Genomic DNA, 25,426 nt, shown 5'->3' on the forward strand with positions numbered 1-25,426 from the left:
TGCGCCCATGTCCGTGTCCCGTTCCTTGTAAGCGGTAGCTCTAGCCTTTAGCCCGGCGGATATTGCCTGTAATCCATGGTATTTGGTTTGGATAAGTTCTTATAGTCACTGTGGGGACGACATCGTCTATGCACTTATTGATGAAGCCCGTGACTGTTGTGGTAAATTCTTCAAAGTTATCTGTACTAGCAAAACAGTCTTGTAGACTCGTGTCTGCTTCATCTGACCAATTCCGTATTAAGCGCATCACTGGTTTTTCCTGTTTTAGCTTTTGTTTGTAAACAGGAAGCAGGAGAATGGAGTCATGGTCACATTTGCCTAAGGGAAGACGAGGGAGGGCCTTCTATGCGTTTCTGTGTGTCAGTGTCTGATGTGGATGTGGTGTAGGAGTCAGGCGCAGGACACAAAAGCTACTTCCAACAGACTTTACTGGAGGACACGAAATACAAAGAAAAGGGCCTCAACAAAACAAGGAGGCGAGCGATTACGCAACAGTGCGTAACACTCCAATGCACAAGCAATACGCAAAAGTGCGTCTGGACTCTAAAACACAATAGAGCAAAAATACCAGCACCTACGGACAGGCGGAACAATTACACACAACTCACTACAAACAAAACGAGACACATATAGAGAACATAATTAACACTAACAGGAAACAGGTGAACCAGGAAGACAAAACCGAACAAACATCGATAACATACAACGATGGCAGCTAGTACTCCGGGGACGACGACCGCCGAAGCCTGCCCGAGCAAGGAGGAGGAGCAGCCTCGGCCGAAACCGTGACAGTACCCCCCCTTGACGCGCGGCTCCAGCCGTGCGCCGACCCCGGCCTCGGGGACGACCAGGAGGATGCGGAGCAGGGCGCGTGGGATGACCACGGTGGAACTCAGTCAGGAGAGATGGGTCTAAGATGTCCCTCCTCGGCACCCAGCACCGTTCCTCCGGGCCGTACCCCTCCCACTCCACGAGATACTGGAGACCCCCCATCCGACGTCTCGAATCCAAGATGGACCGAACTGTGTACGCCGGAGCCCCCTCGATGTCCAGTGGGGGCGGAGGAGTCTCACTTATCTCACAGTCCTGGAGTGGACCAGCTACCACCGGCCTGAGAAGAGACACATGGAACGAGGGGTTAATGTGATAATCAATAGGCAGTTGTAACCTGTAACAAACCTCGTTCAACCTCCTCAGGACTACAAACCGCCGACCCAGCTTCCAGCAGGGCAGGCGGAGGGGCAAGTTTCGAGTCGAGAGCCAGACTCGATCTCCAGGTGCGTACACCGGACCCTCACTGCGGTGGAGATCGGCGCTCGCCTTTTGCCGAACGGATGGCCCGCTGCAGATGGACGTGTGCAGCGTTCCACGTCTCCTCCGAGCGCCGCACCCACTCATCCACCGCAGGAGCCTCGATCTGGCTCTGATGCCATGGTGCCAGAACCGGCTGATACCCTAACACACATTGGAAAGGGGTTAGGTTGGTGGATGAGTGGCGGAGAGAGTTCTGTGCCATCTCTGCCCAGGGGATATACCTCGCCCACTCCTCCGGCCGGCCCTGGCAATACGATCTCAGAAACCTACCCACATCCAGGTTCACTCTTTCTACCTGCCCATTGCTCTCTGGGTGGTACCCCGAGGTAAGGCTCACCGAGACCCCCAAGCGCTCCATGAATGCCCTCCAGACTCTGGAGGTGAACTGGGGACCTCGATCAGACACTATATCCTCGGGCACCCCGTAGTGCCGAAAGACGTGGGTGAACAGTGCCTCAGCGGTCTGTAGGGCAGTAGGGAGACCCGGCATTGGGAGGAGACGACAGGCCTTCGAGAACCGATCCACAATGACCAGTATAGTGGTATTCCCCTGAGAGGGGGGAAGGTCTGTAACGAAATCCACCGAGAGGTGAGACCAGGGTCGCTGTGGAATGGGCAGGGGTTGTAACTTTCCCCTGGGCAGGTGTCTAGGCGCCTTACACTGGGCGCACACTGAGCAGGAGGAGACATAAACCCTCACATCCCTGGCTAACGTTGGCCACCAGTACTTAGCGCTAAGGCAGTGCACTGTCCGGCCAATATCTGGATGTCCAGAGGAGGGGGACGTATGAGCCCAATAAATCAGACGATCCCGAACCTCGAGTGGAACGTACGTCCGACCTACAGGACACTTTGGGGGACTAGGGTCGGTACGCAACGCCCGCTCGATCTCCGCCCACACTACCGGTGCCACCAGACAAGACTCCGGCAGGATGGGAGTGGGCTCAATGGACCTCTCCTCTGTGTCATACCGCCGGGACAGGGCGTCTGCCTTACCGTTCTGGGACCCAGGGATGTACGTTATTTTAAACACGAACCGGGTTAGAAACATGTTCCACCGAGCCTGACGAGGGTTCAATCTTCTAGCTGCCCGGATGTACTCCAGGTTACGGTGGTCAGTCAAAATGAGAAAAGGGTGTTGAGCCCCCTCAAGCCAATGCCTCCACACCTTTAGGGCCTGTACCACGGCTAACAGCTCCCTGTCCCCTACGTCATAATTTCGCTCCGCCGGGCTGAGCTTCTTGGAATAAAAAGCACAGGGGCGGAGTTTAGGTGGCGTGCCGGACCGTTGCGATAGTACGGCCCCAATACCGGCCTCTGACGCGTCCACCTCTACCTGGAATGGTAAAGCGGGGTCCGGATGCGCCAGCACCAGAGCCGAAGTGAACAGGTCCTTCAGTCTCCGAAAAGCCCTGTCCGCCTCAGCTGACCACTGCAAACGCACCGGGCCCCCCTTCAGCAGGGACGTTATGGGAGCTGCCACCTGTCCAAAACCCCGGATAAACCTCCGGTAGTAATTTGCAAAACCCTAGAACTGCTGCACCTCTTTAACCGTGGTTGGGGTTTGCCAATTACGCACGGCTGACACACGATCAACCTCCATCCTCACGCCTGACGCAGACAACCGATAACCCAAAAAGGAGACCGACTCCTGGAAAAACTGACATTTCTCTGCCTTGACATACAAGTCGTGCTCCAACAGCCTCCCCAACACTCGGTGCACCAGGGTTACATGCTCGGCTCGGGTAGAAGAGTACACTAGAATGTCGTCGATGTACACGACCACACCTTGCCCCTGCATGTCCCGGAAGATCTCGTCCACAAAGGATTGGAAGACTGAAGGAGCATTCATCAACCCGTATGGCATGACGAGATACTCGTAATGACCCGAGGTGGTACTAAATGCTGTCTTCCATTCATCACCCTCCCTAATGCGCACCAAATTGTAGGCGCTCCTGAGATCTAGTTTTGTGAAGAAACGCGCTCTGTGTAATGATTCCGTCATAGTCACAATCAGAGGGAGTGGATCACTGTATTTCACAGTGATCTGATTGAGACTACGGTAATCAATACACGGGCGCAACCCTCCATCCTTCTTCTTCACAAAAAAGAAGCTTGAGGACGCAGGGGAGGTGGAGGGCCGTATGTATCCCTGTCTCAGAGACTCGGCTATGTAAGTCTCCATAGCCCCCTTCTCCTCTTGAGACAGAGGATACACATGGCTCCGCGGAACCGCTGCTCCTGCCTGGAGGTCTATCGCACAATCCCCCTGTCTATGAGGAGGCAACCGCATCGCCCTCGTCTTGCTAAACACGAGTGCTACATCCTCATACTCAGGGGGAATGTGCATTGCGGGCACTTGGTTCGGACTCTCCACCGAGGTCGCCCCCACGGAAACACCTAGACATCGCCCTACACACTGGGCAGACCACTCCTTGAGAGCCCTCTGTTGCCACGAAATGGAAGGATTATGGGTAATCAACCAGGGAAGCCCCAGCACCACTGGATACGCAGGAGAGTCGATTAGATATAACTGAATAGTTTCCTCATGACCCCCCTGCGTACTCATCCTAAGTGGTGCTGTGACCTCTCTAATCAACCCTGATCCCAACGGGCGGCTATCTAGTGCATGGACAGGGAAGGGAGCATCAACAGGAAGGAGGGGAATCCCTAACTTTACACAAAAATTCCGATCAACAAAATTCCCAACTGCGCCTGAATCTACTAGCTCCTTATGCTGGGAATGAGGTGCAACCTGTGGAAATCTTACAGGTATACATAAGTAAACAACAGAGAGCTCTGGGTAAGTGGGGCACCTACTCACCTGGAAGGACTCCCCAGTGCGTGGCCTGTTGTCCCGTCCCCCTGGAGACCCTCCCCAGCACCTAGCCGCAGTGTGCCCTCCACGGCCACAGTTGGTGCAGGGGACGGCCCCCCTCGGGCTCCCTCTCCTCCTCTCTCTAGCGCCAGCACCCCCGAGCTCCATAGGGCTCGGCTCGGAGGTGCTGGAGGATGGAATGGACGGCCCCCACTCGGGATGTCCGCGGGTGGCCAGCAGGGTGTCGAGACGGATGGACATGTCCACCAACTGGTCGAACGATAGGTTGGGGTCCCTGCAGGCCAGCTCTCTCCGAACGTCCTCCCGTAGACTGCATCGATAGTGGTCGATGAGGGCCCGCTCATTCCACCCCGCATCCGCCGCTAGAGTCCGGAATTCCAGGGCGAACTCCTGTGCGCTCCTCTTCCCCTGTCGGAGGTGGAATAGACGCTCCCCCGCCGCTTTCCCCTCAGGTGGATGGTCGAACACTGCCCTGAAGCGGCGGGAGAACTCCGCGTAGGTGATGGTGGCGGCGTCTATTCCCCTCCATTCAGCGTTGGCCCACTCCAACGCCTTGCCGGAGAGACAGGAGATGAGGGCGGAAACGCTCTCGTATCCCGAGGGCGCCGGGTGTATGGTGGCCAGGTAGAGTTCCACCTGCAGGAGGAACCCCTGACACCCGGCTGTGGCGCCATCATATGCCCTCGGGAGCGAGAGCAGAATCCCACTGGATTCTGGAGCTTGGATGGGAGGACTGACCGATGGTGGTGGTAAGGTCGGAGGAGGTGTGGGCACTCCTCTAGTCTCCCATCGGTGCAGAGTGTTGATCACGTCCTGCAGGGCGGACCCGAGTTGAAGGATCCGGTCGTCTTGCCCGCTGACGCGCTCCTCCAGCGACTCGGGTGCTGCTGCTGCTCCTGCTGACTCCATGATGGTGTGTACAGTGGGGAAAAAAAGTATTTAGTCAGCCACCAATTGTGCAAGTTCTCCCACTTAAAAAGATGAGAGAGGCCTGTAATTTTCATCATAGGTACACGTCAACTATGACAGACAAATTGAGAAAAAAAATCCAGAAAATCACATTGTAGGATTTTTAATGAATTTATTTGCAAATTATGGTGGAAAATAAGTATTTGGTCACCTACAAACAAGCAAGATTTCTGGCTCTCACAGACCTGTAACTTTTTCTTTAAGAGGCTCCTCTGTCCTCCACTCGTTACCTGTATTAATGGCACCTGTTTGAACTTGTTATCAGTATAAAAGACACCTGTCCACAACCTCAAACAGTCACACTCCAAACTCCACTATGGCCAAGACCAAAGAGCTGTCAAAGGACACCAGAAACAAAATTGTAGACCTGCACCAGGCTGGGAAGACTGAATCTGCAATAGGTAAGCAGCTTGGTTTGAAGAAATCAACTGTGGGAGCAATTATTAGGAAATGGAAGACATACAAGACCACTGATAATCTCCCTCGATCTGGGGCTCCACGCAAGATCTCACCCCGTGGGGTCAAAATGATCACAAGAATGGTGAGCAAAAATCCCAGAACCACACGGGGGGACCTAGTGAATGACCTGCAGAGAGCTGGGACCAAAGTAACAAAGCCTACCATCAGTAACACACTACGCCGCCAGGGACTCAAATCCTGCAGTGGCAGACGTGTCCCCCTGCTTAAGCCAGTACATGTCCAGGCCCATCTGAAGTTTGCTAAAATGCATTTGGATGATCCAGAAGAGGATTGGGAGAATGTCAGATGAAACCAAAAATAACTTTTTGGTAAAAACTCAACTCGTCGTGTTTGGAGGACAAAGAATGCTGAGTTGCATCCAAAGAACACCATACCTACTGTGAAGCATGGGGGGTGGAAACATCATGCTTTGGAGCTGTTTTTCTGCAAAGGGACCAGGATGACTGATCCGTGTAAAGGAAAGAATGAATGGGGCCATGTATCGTGAGATTTTGAGTGAAAACCTCCTTCCATCAGCAAGGGCATTGAAGATGAAACGTGGCTGGGTCTTTCAGCATGACAATGATCCCAAACACACCGCCCGGGCAACGAAGGAGTGGCTTCGTAAGAAGCATTTCAAGGTCCTGGAGTGGCCTAGCCAGTCTCCAGATCTCAACCCCATAGAAAATCTTTGGAGGGAGTTGAAAGTCTGTGTTGCCCAGCGACAGCCCCAAAACATCACTGCTCTAGAGGAGATCTGCATGGAGGAATGGGCCAAAATACCAGCAACAGTGTGTGAAAACCTTGTGAAGACTTACAGAAAACGTTTGACCTGTGTCATTGCCAACAAAGGGTATATAACAAAGTATTGAGAAACGTTTGTTATTGACCAAATACTTATTTTCCACCATAAATTGCAAATAAATTCATTAAAAATCCTACAATGTGATTTTTCTGGATTTTTTTTCTCATTTTGTCTGTCATAGTTGACGTGTACCTATGATGAAAATTACAGGCCTCTCTCATCTTTTTAAGTGGGAGAACTTGCACAATTGGTGGCTGACTAAATACTTTTTTTCCCCACTGTAATTCTGTCAGTGGCTGATGTGGATGTGGTGTAGGAGTCAGGCGCAGGACACAGAAGCTACTTCCAACAGACTTTACTGGAGGACACGAAATACAAAGAAAAGGGCCTCAACAAAACAAGGAGGCGAGCGATTACGCAACAGTGCGCAAAAACACTCCAATGCACAAGCAATACGCAAAAGTGCGTCTGGACTCTAAAACACAATAGAGCAAAAATACCAGCACCTACGGACAGGCGGAACAATTCCACACAACTCACTACAAACAAAACGAGACACATATAGGGAACATAATGAACACTAACAGGAAACAGGTGAACCAGGAAGACAAAACCAAACAAACATCGATAACATACAACGGTGGCAGCTAGTACTCCGGGGACGACGACCGCCGAAGCCTGCCCGAGCAAGGAGGAGGAGCAGCCTCGGCCGAAACCGTGACACTGTGGGTAGAATAAAAGTGGTTTAGAGTTTTAGCACCCCTAGTGTCGCAGGAGACGTGTTGATAGAGGTGAGGTAGAACGGTTTTAAGTCTAGCCGCACTATAGTCTCCACACACCAGAAACGCTGCCTCTGGGTGAGCGTTTTCTTGTTTGTTTATGGACTATACAGTTTGTTAAGCGTAATAGGACTCCACCTTTCTCCTATATTGTCCTTTAGCATGTTTGTTTGATGTCATGTCAGAGGTCATAGTGGGCTTTCTTGTATGCGCCCATGTCCGTGTCCTGTTCCTTGTAAGTGGTAGCTCTAGCCTTTAGCCCGGCGGATATTGCCTGTAATACACGGTTTTTGGTTTGGATACGTTCTTATAGTCACTGTGGGGACGACATCGTCTATGCACTTATTGATGAAGCCCGTGACTGTTGTGGTAAATTCTTCAAAGTTATCTGTACTAGCAAAACAGTCTTGTAGACTCGTGTCTGCTTCATCTGACCAATTCCGTATTAAGCGCATCACTGGTTTTTCCTGTTTTAACTTTTGTTTGTAAACAGGAAGCAGGAGAATGGAGTCATGGTCACATTTGCCTAAGGGAAGACGAGGGAGGGCCTTCTATGCGTTTCTTCAGGCTCTGATCAGTCCCTACACCCAAACGAGGGCACTGCGTTCATCCACCTCTGGACTGCTGGCTCCCCTACCTCTGCGGAAGCATAGTTCCCGCTCAGCCCAGTCAAAACTGTTCGCTGCTCTGGCACCCCAATGGTGGAACAAGCTCCCTCACGACGCCAGGACAGCGGAGTCACTCACCACCTTCCGGAGACATTTGAAACCCCACCTCTTTAAGGAATACCTGGGATAGGATAAAGTAATCCTTCAACCCCCAACCAAAAACATTGTAAAGTGGTTATCCCACTGGCTATAAGGTGAATGCACCTATTTGTAAGTCGCTCTGGATAAGAGCGTCTGCTAAATGACGTAAATGTAAAATGTAAATGTAATAAAAGTGGTTTAGAGTTTTAGCACCCCTAGTGTCGCAGGAGACGTGTTGATAGAGGTGAGGTAGAACGGTTTTATGTCTAGCCGCGCTATAGTCTCCACACACCAGAAACGCTGCCTCTGGGTGAGCGTTTTCTTGTTTGTTTATGGACTATACAGTTTGAGATTTCCTTCACACTTGAAACAGCACACCAGTTGTTTTTTATGAAAAAACACACTCCACCTCCTTTCGACTTCTCCAAAGCCGCTGTACGATCCTGCCTCTGCATGGAGAATCCACAGAGTATTACGTGCATGGTTTCATCATCCAGCCACGTTTCAGTAAGACATACATATAACATGCAGCTTTGCAAGTCTCTCTGATAGGAGATGTTACGTTCTCACAAGACAAACTCAATATATCACTCACACTAAGGTGACTAACAAAGACAATCACTTTGACAACCAAAATAAAACAGAAAGGGGTTCAAAAAGGGTTCTGAAAGGCACCCATGTGGATGGTCACTGAAAGTTGGCAAAGCCACTAGTAAGGGCTTCTAAAAGACACCCACCATGGATGCCCACTAGGTTTGCCTCCGAAAAGACAAACTAAAAGAAAAACCCACAAAAACTTAGGATAGGGCGTAAAAAGAATATGGAGCAAAAAAAAAGGAAAACACCAAAAATCAGGTGTCTTTCAAACTTAAAAGGTTGAGCTTGAAATCGCACCTCAGCTGACGTGAAGTGTAGCTCTCCCAGCATTTCTCAAGCTCAACTGGAGCACTGGGCCAGCCACTCTTAAATATCACCTGGGCTAGCACAGTTGAAACACCTTCCGACTAATAAGATGGACAAGCCAGCACAGGTGTAACACATACTTACTAACAAGGTGACACCAATCGGTGTGCCCTACGTGCTAAAGTGCTACTTCAAAATATATACAAAAAATACACAAAAAAATTACAGAGACTCTGGAACGAAGATCATTGTCACACCCTGGCTATGGGACTCTAGTTGTTGAGCCAGGGTGTGTTTGTTCTATGTGGTGTGTTTCTATGTTGGGGGTTCTAGTTCGTCTATTTCTATGTTTTGCCTGAGTGACTCCCAATCAGAGGCAACGAGTGTCAGCTGTTGGCTGGTTGTCTCTGATTGGGAGCCATATTTAAACTGTCTGTTTTCCCTTTGTGTTTGTGGGTTTTTGTTCCGTGTTCGGTCATTGTCACCGTGGACTTCACGAGTCGTTTCTTGTTTTGTATCTTGTTTACACGTTAACTAATTAAAGTATGTTTGTTCATCACGCTGCGCATTGGTCTCTCCCTGACGATCGTGACAATCATCCATCTTATTCTCGAGTGACTGGACATTTGCCAATAGAACGGAGGGGAGCACCGTATTTTAAGTCAAAATCGAGGTTAGTAAATGTAAATCTGATGTCCAGAAGTGCTTGGCGGTCATATGTGATAATAATATGAACTTTCTGTACCAAAAAAGTAAAGATAAACATGATTAAAATCACTATATAGCAAAGTTGGGTTGAAACTCATAAGATGTTGCCCTTCTCTGTTGGCGCCATCTTGTCTCTCTGATTGATTTAGGACCGTTACCTTGCAGCGGGCCATGGGAAGCCCCGAGGCCTGTTGAAACATTGTTGGCTTTGACCAGGGCCCGTCTGAAGGAAATGTTACAGCTTGCCTACAAATAGCCAGATTTGTATTTTTTTTATGAGTAATTACCACAGAGATGGGAACCCATTGATATTGTTGACGTTTTTATAGAAATGGGCCCCAAATTACACTACCTCAGCTTGTGAATGTAATTCTTCATTCATTGGTGATTTAGACCATCAACACCTTTTCCTGGAGACCTACGAGTGTGTACGCTTTTGTTCCAGCCCTGCACTAACACAACTGATTCAGCTAATCAAGGTCCTGGCAAACAATTAATTAGTAAAATCAGGTGTGTTAGAGTGTTAGAGCTGGGCTGGAACAAAAATGTGCACCCCCTGTAGCTCTCGAGTGTTGGCCACCCCCAAAGCTGTCATTTCAGTTAAACTACAAATACTTTTAACCCCATTGCTGTTCCTATTCACCACTGAGAGATAGAACATGTGCTCCGACACACGCACTAATCTTAGATTCACTCTTGGTGTCTGCACAGCAACTGAAGCGCATATTCAATTTAGTTATTCATTTAGATTTTAATCATGCTACTTTGATGTCACGGAAAGCTAAAAACCATCTCATTCTTCTCATGCTGTTGTTTTTTTGCAAGGCCTTGTTTTCCTCCTTTAAATTAAAGGCAGCTGACAAACTCAAGGATGCTCCAAACAGTAGAGCAAAATAAAACACTGTACATAAACTGTGTGACATATGCCTTAATGAGAATGGGGGATCGAGTTTGGGAAACCCTGCCCTAGCACAGTGATTCCCAACTCCGGTCCTCGAGTACCTCCAACAGTACACATTTCTATTGCAGCCCCGGACAAGCACAACTGATTCAACTTGTCAATTAATCATCAGGCCCTCAACGAGTGAGAAGCATTTCTCAAGGTCCACTTCAATGAGCCACGTACTGTAAGTAACCCCTGCCGTCCGCAGGCTTATCGTCCCGAATCAGATGTCTCGCTAATGGATCAGCAAAAAAGGCAATTCGCTCCGGCATTCATCTCAATGTTATTATTGGGCCTCTGTTCCGAGATGGCAATTGACGGGAAAACAGAGTGGAGCGGAGAGGGGTCAGCGTCGGCGATCATCAATTTCCAAGATCGGAGTAGGGATAGGGTTCATGTTTTTGTTTTGAAACTGGAACTCTTTTTTCTGAGTTCATCCAAATGAAAATACAGGAGCTACGTCTCATCTTTGAGATACAGTTCACCTTGGGTTATGCGTTAGCATAAATCAAATGTTTGAAACGATCTGGTGGTATCTTGCTCTTTGTGAGAACGTATAGACAAACACTTGCTCGTGCTGTCAGAGAGAGCAGACCTACTATGTAATGTTCATACCAATTACTAGTCATTGTTAGGGCCAGGAGTTTATCCTGCTCTCATTAACAACTCTGGGCCCGTGTCATTGTAGATAATCTGATTTTAAAAAACAATAGTGGTGAAAAATGTGTCCACATTAGACTTTGAGAGTTTCTAAACAGGTACTCTTTCTTCAAATTATAATCAATCAACTACATTTGTGTACTGTACATCACCTTTAATTGTTGATCTATCATGTCTCTCTCTGTATGTTTCTCCCCAGCAATCCACTCCTGTGCTGTCAGCAATGGAGGCTGTGAGCAGGACTGTGTGCTGCTGTCCCCGGCTCACTACCAGTGTCGCTGCAGACCCAACTATCAGCTTGCAGAGGACAGCAAACACTGCAAGTGTAAGTGCCACTAGTCGGCCATTTAAAAAAACCTGTGTGTGCTTGTGTGCTAACTTCTCAGTCCATCCTTTTTATGCCATTTTGGCAGACACTTTTATCCAAAGCGACATTGAGTAGCAGCCTATATGTTATCAGTGGGAATCGAAACCCACAATGTTGTGGGCACTAATATTGTGAATATGTGTATATACAGTATATATGATATTATAAATACCTCACATGCGACTCATAATAAGACTAAGCAATTAGCCCATTTAATGAATTATCTGACTCCATAAAGATTATTTAGCAATATGCACAAATACTATGGTTGAGTTACATTAATAGGCAATGAAGAAATGTCTGAGAAGGGAATTCTAAATACAAGTATTATTGAATTACTTTGTAAAATGAATGATACCATTATACAAGACATAATCTTAAGTTACAAAGCAATAACAAGCATTACAAGGCATTATTCTAAGCATGGTCAGAGAGAGAGAAACCATAGCCTGAAAGGCCATGCCCCAAAAGTCCATGGGGTGGAGAGAGAAAGAGAGATTGTGTCTCACTACAGCAGTTCAGGAACAAAAAAGAGAAAGAACAAGGAATCTAAGACCCTTTTATAAGCATCTGAGTTGTTTGGATTCAAAATCTGAGTTGTTGACCAATAGTACTACTGTAAAGTTAACCTCCAATCAGATATCAGACCTACATGATGTCACCTCTGCTTCTCAGAGGTGAGACAATGGGGGTTGGAGAGATAATACAGAGAATGCTGTATTCCTAAGACAACACAAAGGAAATTATTGCATACAGTTGATAAGAAGAGTCACTTCGGGGGCTGCCCTACAACAATGCTGGCAATGTTAGCTGTTGCTAACTGATGCTAACTGAGCCACACAGGTCCTTGGCCCTAAATTTCCATGCGGCACAAACCTATTTCTCTTTGCTTGTCATGACAGGGAATGGATGATGTTAAATAACAAAATGCTTACTGTGCTATGTTGGCTGCATTCGCTGTATTGGCAATGCTTCGACAGTTCATTTTCTGCCTGTCTGTACTCTGAAAATGTTCAGGTATGGAGGCATCGCAAAAACGCCTCCCGTCGGCCGTGGTGGCCATTTTCCATTCCGCAAAATCACCAAACAATGTATTCTGCGTCATATCTTCTGAACCAAACATGATATCACAGAAAATGTGGTCTACCCCTATATTTTGATGGTCAAGGATTACAATGATGCCATGCACAACATCGAAAACGGCCCCTGGGGACCATGGCAGCCATTTTGCTATTCCGCTATAACTGGACAATGTATTTCCCATCATATCTGTTGAACCATACATGATAACACAGAAAAGGTGATGTCTACATCTTTTGATGGTCAAGGATTACAATTGTGCCATGTACAACATCATAAATAGTTCAGATTATTATAAAATGGTGGACTGCCACTGGGCGAAAAGGATCCATATCAGGGGATATCTTTACATGACACGTTTTTAATATTCTAAAGAATACAGACCATTTCCAATGCATATTTTGAGTTTTGTTGATATGCACCATATCCTGACAAATTCTGAATCCAGATTAGTCTTTTAGACACACACTCAGTGGCCAGTTTATTAGGTACACCACCCCGTTCATGAAGATCACAGACAAAAACTCTACCAACACGTTGGGTCTGGACTGCGAGGGACCGCCGCTGACAACCCAAGCTGCACCCATTGCATCATCCATAATAACAAACAGGGCAGGCAGGGGTATTGACGGTGTGCAACTTTTATTTTCTAGTAAATAAATAAGACATTTTTCGCAAAGGTTGGCCTACGCTTGCATCTTTCCAGAAAACAGTTCTGGATTTGCTATGCTGCATTTTTCAAACATAAATAGCAGAGATGTGCTTTCGAAATAGCAACTTGATTAAATATGACGATGTTTGCCTTTTGGTGCCTTGTATAGCCTACTACCTTCATGTGAAGAACCACAGTTAAAATAATTTGGGCGCTGGAAATTTCATGAGTCGGCTTTAGCCCATTGTCGATTAGACATACGAGGATGAAACATTAACATATCTATGATTCACATATAATGTAAGGATATCTATTGAAATGATGCCATTTTTGAGAAATATGGATACATAAACGATCATGTAATGACTACAGATATGATACATTTCTGAAAATATGTGGATTCGTTCATGCCTTAGTATAAAGGCTAAGATATGTCAGCATGTTGACACATACCCTTTCCGGAGTTAGAATTTTCTATAAATATGTAAGCGGGTGCACGCGCATCAGGTGAGTGTATTGAACGTACCTTACCATACAGTGGGGGAAAAAAGTATTTAGTCAGCCACCAATTGTGCAAGTTCTCCCACTTAAAAAGATGAGAGAGGCCTGTAATTTTCATCATAGGTACACGTCAACTATGACAGACAAAATGAGAAAAAAAATCCAGAAAATCACATTGTAGGATTTTTAATGAATTTATTTGCAAATTATGGTGGAAAATAAGTATTTGGTCAATAACAAAAGTTTCTCAATACTTTGTTATATACCCTTTGTTGGCAATGACACAGGTCAAACGTTTTCTGTAAGTCTTCACAAGGTTTTCACACACTGTTGCTGGTATTTTGGCCCATTCTTCCATGCAGATCTCCTCTAGAGCAGTGATGTTTTGGGGCTGTCGCTGGGCAACACAGACTTTCAACTCCCTCCAAAGATTTTCTATGGGGTTGAGATCTGGAGACTGGCTAGGCCACTCCAGGACCTTGAAATGCTTCTTACGAAGCCACTCCTTCGTTGCCCGGGCGGTGTGTTTGGGATCATTGTCATGCTGAAAGACCCAGCCACGTTTCATCTTCAATGCCCTTGCTGATGGAAGGAGGTTTTAACTCAAAATCTCACGATACATGGCCCCATTCATTCTTTCCTTTACACGGATCAGTCGTCCTGGTCCCTTTGCAGAAAAACAGCCCCAAAGCATGATGTTTTCACCCCCATGCTTCACACTAGGTATGGCGTTCTTTGGATGCAACTCAGCATTCTTTGTCCTCCAAACACGACGAGTTGAGTTTTTACCAAAAAGTTATATTTTGGTTTCATCTGACCATATGACATTCTCCCAATCCTCTTCTGGATCATCCAAATGCACTCTAGCATACATCAGACGGGCCTAGACATGTACTGGCTTAAGCAGGGGGACACGTCTGGCACTGCAGGATTTGAGTCCCTGGCGGCGTAGTGTGTTACTGATGGTAGGCTTTTTTACTTTGGTCCCAGCTCTCTGCAGGTCATTCACTAGGTCCCCCCGTGTGGTTCTGGGATTTTTGCTCACCGTTCTTGTGATCATTTTGACCCCACGGGGTGAGATCTTGCGTGGAGCCCCAGATCGAGGGAGATTATCAGTGGTCTTGTATGTCTTCCATTTCCTAATAATTTCTCCCACAGTTGATTTCTTCAAACCAAGCTGCTTCCCTATTGCAGATTCAGTCTTCCCAGCCTGGTGCAGGTCTACAATTTTGTTTCTGGTGTCCTTTGACAGCTCTTTGGTCTTGGCCATAGTGGAGTTTGGAGTGTGACTGTTTGAGGTTGTGGACAGGTGTCTTTTATACTGATAACAAGTTCAAACAGGTGCCATTAATACAGGTAACGAGTGGAGGACAGAGGAGCCTCTTAAAGAAGAAGTTACAGGTCTGTGAGAGCCAGAAATATTGCTTGTTTGTAGGTGACCAAATACTTATTTTCCACCATAATTTGCAAATAAATTCATTAAAAATCCTACAATGTGATTTTCGGATTTTTTTTCCCTCAATTTGTCTGTCATAGTTGACATGTACCTATGATGAAAATTACAGGCCTCTCTCATCTTTTTAAGTGGGAGAACTTGCACAATTGGTGGCTGACTAAATACTTTTTTTCCCCACTGTATATCTCCCTGGACTCATATGGTAGCAGGCAGATTTCGGAGATCCGGATTGGATGCATGTAGAAACTACGATTACGGAGAATATCTTAGCTCTGTATATGATCATTAAGGACATGTGTGTTACGGAGTCTAGTTGATAGGTAATCGACTAGTTGGACTGTTCCCCAGACTCCACGCGTAGGGATTTGTACAAGGCTTAACAAGGCTATTGAACTGAACATTGGTGTCTGTCTTTATTCCTTAATCCAACTTATCATACAGAAACATGGTATCAGAAGTGGCTCGGAAAACACACGTTTGTTATTTTTGTAGCTAAGTACAGTATAGGCGCAGTTACGTTCCATATGCGAACACAAGCCGTTTCCTACTCACAACACTGATCAACTCGTGTTAGCTGGCTAGCTAGCATCACTACCTACCTCCATGACTGAAGACAAAGAAATCTCCTATTCCATTGCTATGGCAGCGAACATTCCGCCACCAAATCACATGGTTCTCACAGGGGACTGGAATACTAATTGGGACAACTTCAGGGATGAATTCGAGGACTATGCGCTGGCGACCGGTCTACATGAGAAACCCAACGAGGTACAAGCGGCAACTCTGAGGAGTTTAATGGGCAGCGAATGCAGGCATATCTACCGGCACAATCTCACCCTCACGGCACGACAACAGTGTGATGCAAAGGCTATATTGGATGCATTGGGGAATTACTTCAAACCCGCCAGAAACGTAATTTACGAGCGGTTCGTTTTCGGAAGCTGCAAACAGGAAGAGGGTGAGTCAGTACACAACTTTGTAACCCGTTTGAGAGAGAAATCCGCCACTTGTGAATACGGGGGATTGAAAGATGAACTGATTCGTGACAAAATAGTACTGGGAATTGCAAATGAGAATACGCGCCGGCGTCTACTGAGAGAGAGAGGCTTAACATTAGTAACTGCCATCGAAATGTGCCGCACTGCTGAAGTCACTGACATGAGAATGAGAGCAATGGAAAGCGGAAACCCCACGCTCCGACGTTGATACTGTTCACGCTGTTGCTAGGCAGACATTCAGACAAAACCAATCGAGGCAGAGTAATTCACCACGAACGGTGAACACAGAGAGCCCCGTAGCATGTAAATACTGTGGGAATACACACACACGTGGCAAAGAGCACTGCCCGGCCTATGGAAAACCATGCAGAGCTTGTGGAACTAATAATCACTTTGCAAAAGTGTGTCTCAAAAGCAAAAGAAGGGTGAGTGAGGGCAAGATTCACTGTGTTGATGATGTTACTCAATGTTCAGAGCTGAACAGTGAAAGTGACATTTACATGCATGAATCCATTGGGGCTGTACACTCAAGAGGGAAGAAATGGTTTGTGACACTACGATTACACAACAAGCAACAACAATGTCAACTGGATTCGGGTGCTACATGCAACGTAATGAGCTACAAAGACAAAATCAATCTGGCACCTGACACACATCTATTTCCCAGCGATACTAGACTAAAGCTGTACTCAGGAGAACTAATGAGCTCTATGGGCACCTTTGAGACCGAATGTGTTATTCGGGGACGCAAACACAAGCTGGAGTTCGAGATTGTGAAAACCAGTCAAAATCCTCTCCTCTCAGGCTCTACATGCGAACGCCTGGGACTGATGCAGTTCACTGTACCAAATGACCTGCACATTGTGGATCATGTCCAGCATGGACCCCTGTCCAAAGAACAACTACTCAGCAGATATGACGATGTATTCAACATGCCCGTTGAATCAGTGCCTGGGGAGGTACACTTTGAAGTGGATGAGAGCATTACTCCAGTCCAGTGTGCTCCTCGCAATGTGCCCATTGCAATGAAAGTGGCTGTGAAGGCCCAGCTGGACAAGTACGAGGCCGATGGCCACATGACATCTGTGACTGAACCAACTGACTGGATCAGCAATATGGTCATAGTGAAAAAACCAGAGAAGCTGAGGGTCTGCATCGACCCAAAGCATCTGAACCAAGCACTGAAACGATCCCACTACATCATGCCGACACTAGAGGATGTCCTCTATAAGCTTCCCAAGGCCAGGATTTTCACCTTGGTGGATGCCCGAGATGCATTCCTTCAATGCAAGCTGGACGAAGAAAGCAGCTTCATGACTACCTTCTGGACCCCCTGGGGGTCGGAAACGCTGGCTCAAGCTCCCGTTTGGTGTCTCAGTGGCGCCTGAGGTATACCAACGCAAGCAGCACGAGTTACTGGCTGGGCTCAAGGGCATTGAACCCATCGCCGATGATATCCTGATCGTAGGCTGTGGTGAAACAGACGAAGAAGCAGAACGCGACCACGATGTGAAGCTCCTGGCACTGATGGAGCGCTGCCGATCAGTTAAGCTTCGTCTTGGCCTGAAGAAGCTGCAGTTCAAGGTGAAAGACGTCCACTTCCATGGCCACATTCTCTCGGCAAAAGGCCTGAAGCCGGACCCAGACAAGGTCCAAGCGATCCTCGACATGCCAAACCCGTCTGATGCAAAAGGAGTACAGCGTCTCATCGGCTTTGCAAACTATCTTGCAAAGTTCATGCCACACCTATCAGCAGTCTGTGAGCCTCTGCGCCGGTTGCTGGACAAAGACACACCATGGCACTGGCTACCCAAGCACGAGGCCGCAGTGCAGGAGATGAAATCTCTGGCTTCATCCATGCCAGTGTTGCGCTACTACGACGTCACGAAGCCTGTCACAATCCAGAGCGACTCTAGCCAAAGGGGACTTGGATGCTGCCTTATGCAGGAAGGCCAGCCCGTTGCGTTTGCCTCGAGAGCGCTCACCCCCACCGAACAAAACTATGCACAAATTGAGAAAGAGTGCCTCAGCATCGTCTTCTCCTGCCAGCGATTCCATCACTACTTATATGGTCGAGAGCTGGTCACCGCTGAAACTGACCACAAACCACTCATTGCCATATTCAGTAAACCTCTCCTCAACGCGCCCAAGAGGCTTCAAAGTATGCTCCTGACTCTGCAAAACTACAGCCTGAAGGTCATTTACAAGCCAGGACCTGAGATGTACATCAGCGACACACTGAGCAGGGCAACAGCACAATGTACAGGTAGAGGCACTGCCTATCAGCGGCAGGCCATCTGCTCGCTACAGCAGGAACAACAAGATGTTCAACAGATCAATCAGGCAGACTACTTAAACGTGACAGATCACCGCCTAGCCCAGATCAGGCAACATACTGACAAGGACGAACACCTACAGTCACTGAAGTCCATGGCTATAGCAGGTTGGCCATATCTGAAAGAGGAGACACCTTTCACAGTGAGAGAATACTGGACCTTTCGAGATGAGATCAGTGTGCAAAATGGCGTCTTGTTCAGAGGTCAGAAGGTCATTATTCCCAAATCACTACGTCCAGAGATGCTTACCCGCATACACTCCAGTCACGTCGGAGGTGACGCATGCTACCGTCAGGCTCGTGAAACATTATACTGGCCAAACATGCAAGCAGAAATTAAAGACTTTGTCAGCAACTGTACCACATGCAACGAGTACGCTCATGAACAGCAAAAGGAAACCATGATGTCACACGAACTGCCCACAAGGGCCTGGCAAATCATCAGCATGGACTTATTCAGCCACAGACAAAAGGACTATCTTCTCCTCGTTGATCATTACTCTGACTTTTGGGAAATTGAACTGCTCCCTGACTTGTCCGCAGAGACGGTCATAAAGCGCTGCAAGGCGCAGTTTGCAAGGCAAGGTCAGCCTGACAAGGTAATCACGGACAATGGCCCACAATTCACTGCACAGTTCAAGCGTTTCGCCTCAGAATGGGAGTTTGACCACGTGACCTCCTCTCCAAGACACCCAAAAGCAAATGGCAAGGCAGAATCAGCTGTCAAGATTGCAAAAAACCTGTTAAGCAGGGCCTTGCGCGACAGCAACGACCCATGGAAAGCGATCTTACAGTGGAGGAACACACCCACCGAAAACATGGACAGCAGCCCAGCACAACGCCTTCTGTCCAGACGTCTGAAGACTACTATCCCCGTAGCTAACAAGCTACTTGAGCCCTGCGTCATGGTTGGCGTCACGGACAAACTGCGTCACAGAAAGCAGCTCGCTAAGTGCTTCTACGACCGGACTGCTCGAGACCTACCAGAGCTGGAGGTGGGTGAAACTATAAGGATGAAACCGCTGCCGGGAGACCACACAGGACTTTGGAGGCTGGGCACATGCCTACAGAGAGTTGCACCACGTTCTTACCTGGTGGATGTTGGTGGCTCCCTCTATCGTCGCAATCGGGTGGATCTGCGCGTAGCAGAGCAGACAAACCAGAACATGCCATACACTCACTTAGATGAGCTGGATCACAGTCCAGGCCTAAGGGTAAGGGGTGCAGAATTGAGACATGAGCCAACTGAAGGTGAAGCTTCTACCCCACCAAACTCTCCAGCTCGTGGCCCTAATCCTACCCCTGTCAGAGCCAATACTTACTCACGGGTGGGTCGGCTGTGCAAGCCACCGGACAGGCTTACTCTGTAAGCAAGAGACTTAACTTGTTGTCTGTTAATTTAAAAAAAAATATTTCAAAAAATTAAATAAAAAAAAATAAAAAAAATAAAAAAATTTAAAAAGGAAGGTGACAGCTGAAGTAAAAAGAAAATGTCATGCTTTTCAATTGTTATGACTTGACTGTTAAGAACGCAATGTTATGCCGTTATGTTTGCACTTTCTATTGAAAAGGATGATGTTACGGAGTCTAGTTGATAGGTAATCGACTAGTTGGACTGTTCCCCAGACTCCACGCGTAGGGATTTGTACAAGGCTTAACAAGGCTATTGAACTGAACATTGGTGTCTGTCTTTATTCCTTAATCCAATTTATCATACAGAAACAATGTGGATCTGGAGCATGTCTACTCCTTATATGTATTAAAATGTCCGAAATACAGTGCCTTCAGAAATAATTCACACCCCTTGGCTTTTTCCATGTTTTGTTGTGTTACAGCCTGAATTGAATACCCCATAATTTCAAAGCGGAATCATGTTTTTCAATTTTTTTAATAAATTCATATAAAAAGCAAAGCTGAAATGTCTTGAGTCAATAAGTATTCAACCCCTTTGTTATGGCAAGCCTAAATAAGTTGAGGACTAAAAATGTGCTTAACAAGTCACATAATAAGTTGCATGGACTCACTCTTTGTGCAGTAATAGTTTTAACATGATTTATTTAATGACTACCTCATCTTTGTACTCCACACATACAATTATCTGTAAGGTCCCTCAGTCAAGCAGTGAATTTCAAACACAGATTCAACAACAAAGACCAATGCGTTTTTCCAATGCCTCACTAAGAAGGACAGCTATTGGTAGATTGGTAAACATTTTAAAAGGAGATATCGAATATCCCTTTGAGCGTGGTGAAGTTATTAATTACACTTTGGATGGTGTAACAATACACCTAGTCACTACAAAGATACAGGTGTCCTTCCTAACTTAGTTGCTGGAGAGGAATGAAACCGCTCAGGGATTTCACCATGAGGCCAATGGTGACTTTAAAACAGTTACAGAGTTTAATGGCCTTGATAGGAGAAAACTGAGGATGGATCAACAACATTGTAGTTACTCCACAATACTAACCTAATTGACAGAGTGAAAAGAAGGAAGCCTGTAAATTATTTTTAAAATCCCAAACATGCATCCTGTTTGCAACAAGGTTCTGAATTGATACTGCTAAAAATATTGCAAAGAAATGCACTTTTTGTCCTGAATACAAAATGTTATGTTTGTGGCAAATCCAATACACATTTCTGAGTACCACTAAAAAAAATGTCAAGCTGCATCATGTTATGGGTATGATTGTAATCGTTAAGGACTGGGGAGTTTTTCAGGATAAAAAATAAACTAATGGAGCTAGGCACAGGCAAAATCCTAAAGGAAAACCTGGTTCAGTCTGCTTTCCACCAGACACTGAAAGATGAATTCACCTTTCAGAAGGAAAATAACCTAAAACACAAGGCCAAATCTACACTGGAGTTGCTTACGAAGAAGAGAGTGAATGTTCCTGAGTGGCGAGTTATAGTTTTGAATTAAATCTACTTGAAATCTCTGGCAAGAGCTGAAAATGGTTGTCTAGCAATGATCAACAACCAATCTGACAATGCTTTAAGAAGTTTGAAAAGATTAATGGGCAAATGTTGCACAATCCAGGTGTGGAAAGCTCTTAGAGACTTACCCAGAAAGACTCACAGCTGTAATCGCTGCAAAAGGTGATTATCACATGTATTGACTCAGGGGTGTGAATACTTTTGTAAATTAGATATTTCTGTATTTAATTTTCAAAAAATGTACAACAATTTTTTGAAACATTTTGCTCACCTTGTCATTAAGGGGTATTGTATGTAGATGGGTGAGACAAAAAAATATTTTTAATCAATTTTGAATTCAGACTGTAAGACAACAAATTGCGGAATAAGTCAAGGGCTATGAATACTTTCTGAAGGCACTGTGCTTGTTGGCCCCAGATGCCATCCACCACTCCTCAAATTATATTTCAGAAGAGTACATTTCCATTTTGGAGCAGTTCACAATTCTCCTTAATGATAACAATAACAGTCAAATTAACATCAATCAAGCTCATTTTGAGATGTCCATGAAGAAAGGAATAGAAAAGGAGCAAATCCTCCCACAAATGATGCTTTGGTGCAGCACATCAAAATCAATGAATACAAATGTTATTTATATAGCCCTTTTCACAACAAGGATTGTCCAGAAACTGCTTCTCCAATAGAAATACCGATTACATCTGTAGGCGATGTCATAGCGACTTTTGCTAGCTAAGCTAATGCGCAGAAACACGTCATCGGGTCTAACGGTCGTGTCCCGTCGGACTGCGCACATGCAAAGACACGTCTTCAATATAAGTTGTTTTTGATAGAAATGAGAACATGTTGTGTGCAACAGGCAGGGCAAGCTTCATATTTATTTATTGTTAAAACATTTATACCCTGTCTTTCTGTGGGTAATGGGGTTGACGTGTTATGCTCAACTTGCTCAGTTTTCCACCACACAACACCAGAAAATGGCCAAAAAGAGTAGAACCAGCTCATCTGCTATAACACTATGATTATTAGATGTTCAATGCAGTGGCGGCTGGTGAAAAATATTCTCGGTGGGGCTGTGCCATACTTTTTTTTTCCTGTAACCATCGCGATATATTTTAACACAAACTGCAGGACAGCAGTGCTCAGTGAAACATTCAGTAATTATTTAATGCCAATATTAAAAAGTTGAGGCATTCTTACACAAAAACATATTACACAAACCCAAGCCTTTCATTTGCATTTAAAGTGAACTTTTCACCATTGGTAGTAAACAGGCAACGCAACAAGCATGCTGTCAGAACAGAGTGGAAAGTGGACAATAACATGAAATTATTATAAAGTTTATAGGAAATCTTACACTGTATAAAAGGATGTATAATATAGAAATGGATATCAAGTGGATGAACTCAAACCTTTGACTGGAAGAATAGCATACAGTATTTTATGATCATACTAAATGTGACTAATTGTTAATGTGCTCCAGAACTGCAACAATTAATTGATACAAAACAACATATATACAGTAATATTAGCAAAGACACTATTAAGACTTTCTAGAGTACCATATATAACTGGATTTTTTATGCTAAGGTCAACTATATACAAAGAAACATGCGGCCAGAGCTGCTCTGTGTGTGTGTGTCTGTCATCTTATTTGTACAGGAATTTTGCCCGTCTGTCCTTCTGAGTGGCAAACCTCTCAATGACCCTTTGATTAAAGTCAGGAATGTCCCTGACAAGTTTCTTCTCCATGGAGAGCATGGCCAGAGCGTTCAGGCGATCCTGTGTCATGCTGTTTCTCAGGAAGGTCTTGATCCTTTTCAGTGTAGAGAAGCACCTTTCTGACTCAGCAGTTGTCATGGGTGTGGTGATGAGGATCTTGAGGAGGCTGGCAGTCTCTGTGAAAGTGCTCTGAAGGTTGTTCTCCATGAAGAACTGGTACAGGGGCACTGCACCACTACAAGCCTTGAACTCACTGTTCTCATAGATGAGGGACAGTTCGGTTTTGAGCTTGGCCTTGTTCAACATGGGGTACGCCTCCACGGTTGTTTCAAGGGCTGTATCGGGGAACTTCACACTGTGTTGTGGGAACAACTCTCCGTGCAATAGTGTTGCGCTGATGAGGTGCTGGGTGAAGGAGAACCTCTCTTTGGCATGACTCAGGATGGTATCACATACCTGTAAAAGATACATCATCAGCTTTAATTTGCAATTAAGCTATTTTGATGCAAGTGATCCTGACTGACACATGCCTATGTCCAACTCAAGTATATGATTACCAAGGTGCTGATTGTTCAGGGTTTTGGCTACATACTACCAGGCCTGAAAAAAGTTCTAGGGGGAAACACTGACAATTACATCACAACTTACCTCTATAGCCAACCTCTGTTGTTCTCCTGGTCCCAGCATCCTCCGTCGCTTGATGGGCTGTTGCTGCTCGTCAGATGCGCTGTCCCCACACAAAGAGGGAATTGAGGCCCTGGGTCCAAAAAATAAAGTTTAATTTGATAACTTGCAATCAGACTTCTTAACTCACTGTAATTCCCCCTCAACACACAACCAGTGACTTATATATATATATATATATATATATATATATATATATATATATATATATATATATAGACAGACAGACAGACAGACAGACAGACAGATAGTGTGTATATACACACAAACTATGTCTAGTAACTGCTTTTAACCTGTGATGTACATAATTAACTGATGTTATTACGTTTTAAAGCCTTTTTCTATTACATTTGTGAGAGGGATGCAACATCATTTTGTTCTGCTGTGCACTTAGCAATAAAGTTAATCTTCAATAACAACTAGGCCTCTTCTAGAAATTGACCTGGTGGACACCTGAATAATTATTACAAACTGTGTAGTACTTTCCTGCATTATTATCAACGTCTGATTGTGTCTTCTCTTTCCTTTTAAAATACTAAAACAAATATAATTGTGACGGCTCTATGATAATCACTCACTTTGATGACCAGACACATTTAGGCTTTTAAACTGTTGTAAGTGAACTATTCATCTTTCTAACAACATCTTTATCAGCCAATAGTAAATATAGTTATTTACCTGATTGTTAGCATGCTGTCTGTGAACCTCTGGACAAGTGCTTTAATGAAGACAGGGTCGATGTTCCTCTTCTGCAGCTGGCTGAAAAGCATGTCCACATTTGGCATGATCTTGTGGAACAGTGCCAGGAAAAAACAGAAAGCCTCGTCTTCGAGCATCCTCACAAAGCCCCCCGCCTCTCTGACAGTCGGGGCATCAAAGTTCCCAGAGTCTCTGATGGTCTGGAAACACGTTAGGAGGTCATCCCTGTACTCGTACACAGTGTTTACAGCGCGACTGTGGAAGTTCCACCGTGTTGTAGAGGCTCTGGGAGTCTATGCGCAACCACTTCGTCAAGCACGGTGGTTCGCTTGGGAGACCTGGAGAAGAAAGCAGAAAATCCTGCAAGGTCGGAAAAGAAAGTGCCGATCCTGGGGATGCGTGAAGTAGCCTGCTGCATGATGAGGTTCAGCTGATGTGCATAGCAGTGGACGTAGTGCGCATTTTCGTACACATCCACTATTTTACGCTGCACTCCGCCGGTGGCTCCCCTCATCACACTTGCTCCGTCGTAAGCCTGGGCAATAAGTTTGGCCTTTTGTCCATGTGAGAGTATGGTGCTGAGCCTCTCCAGCAGCGCTGTAGCGATGGTGTCGGCGGTTGCGTTCTCGATCAAAATGAACTCGAAAACGCTCTTGGACGTTACTTTTAGCATCGATGTAGCGTATCACAAGCACCAACTGGCAGTGGGTGGAAACGTCAGTCGTCTCGTCAGCTTGAATGGCGATAAAATCAGCACTCTTTACTTCCTCCAGGATGTAATCCTTAAGCACTGACAGCATACAGTCCAACAGCTCGTTCTGTATCGTCTTTGACGTGCCCTTAAAAACGGTAGCTGTCTTCAGGTGCTCCTCC

General features: G+C 45.9%; 1 protein-coding gene across 1 annotated transcript in view; it reads left to right on the forward strand.

The window, feature by feature from the left end:
* LOC121546508 (multiple epidermal growth factor-like domains protein 6) overlaps positions 1–25,426 on the forward strand; it is a 119,991-nt gene that overhangs the window by 22,910 nt on the left and 71,655 nt on the right. Inside the window, exon 3 of the mRNA XM_041857771.1 lies at positions 11,328–11,453. Within this exon, the coding sequence (XP_041713705.1) occupies positions 11,328–11,453 (126 nt within the window). The remainder of the gene's footprint in view (positions 1–11,327; positions 11,454–25,426) is intronic.

This window comes from Coregonus clupeaformis, chromosome 30 (assembly GCF_020615455.1).
Source record: "Coregonus clupeaformis isolate EN_2021a chromosome 30, ASM2061545v1, whole genome shotgun sequence".
Lineage (NCBI taxonomy): Eukaryota > Metazoa > Chordata > Actinopteri > Salmoniformes > Salmonidae > Coregonus > Coregonus clupeaformis.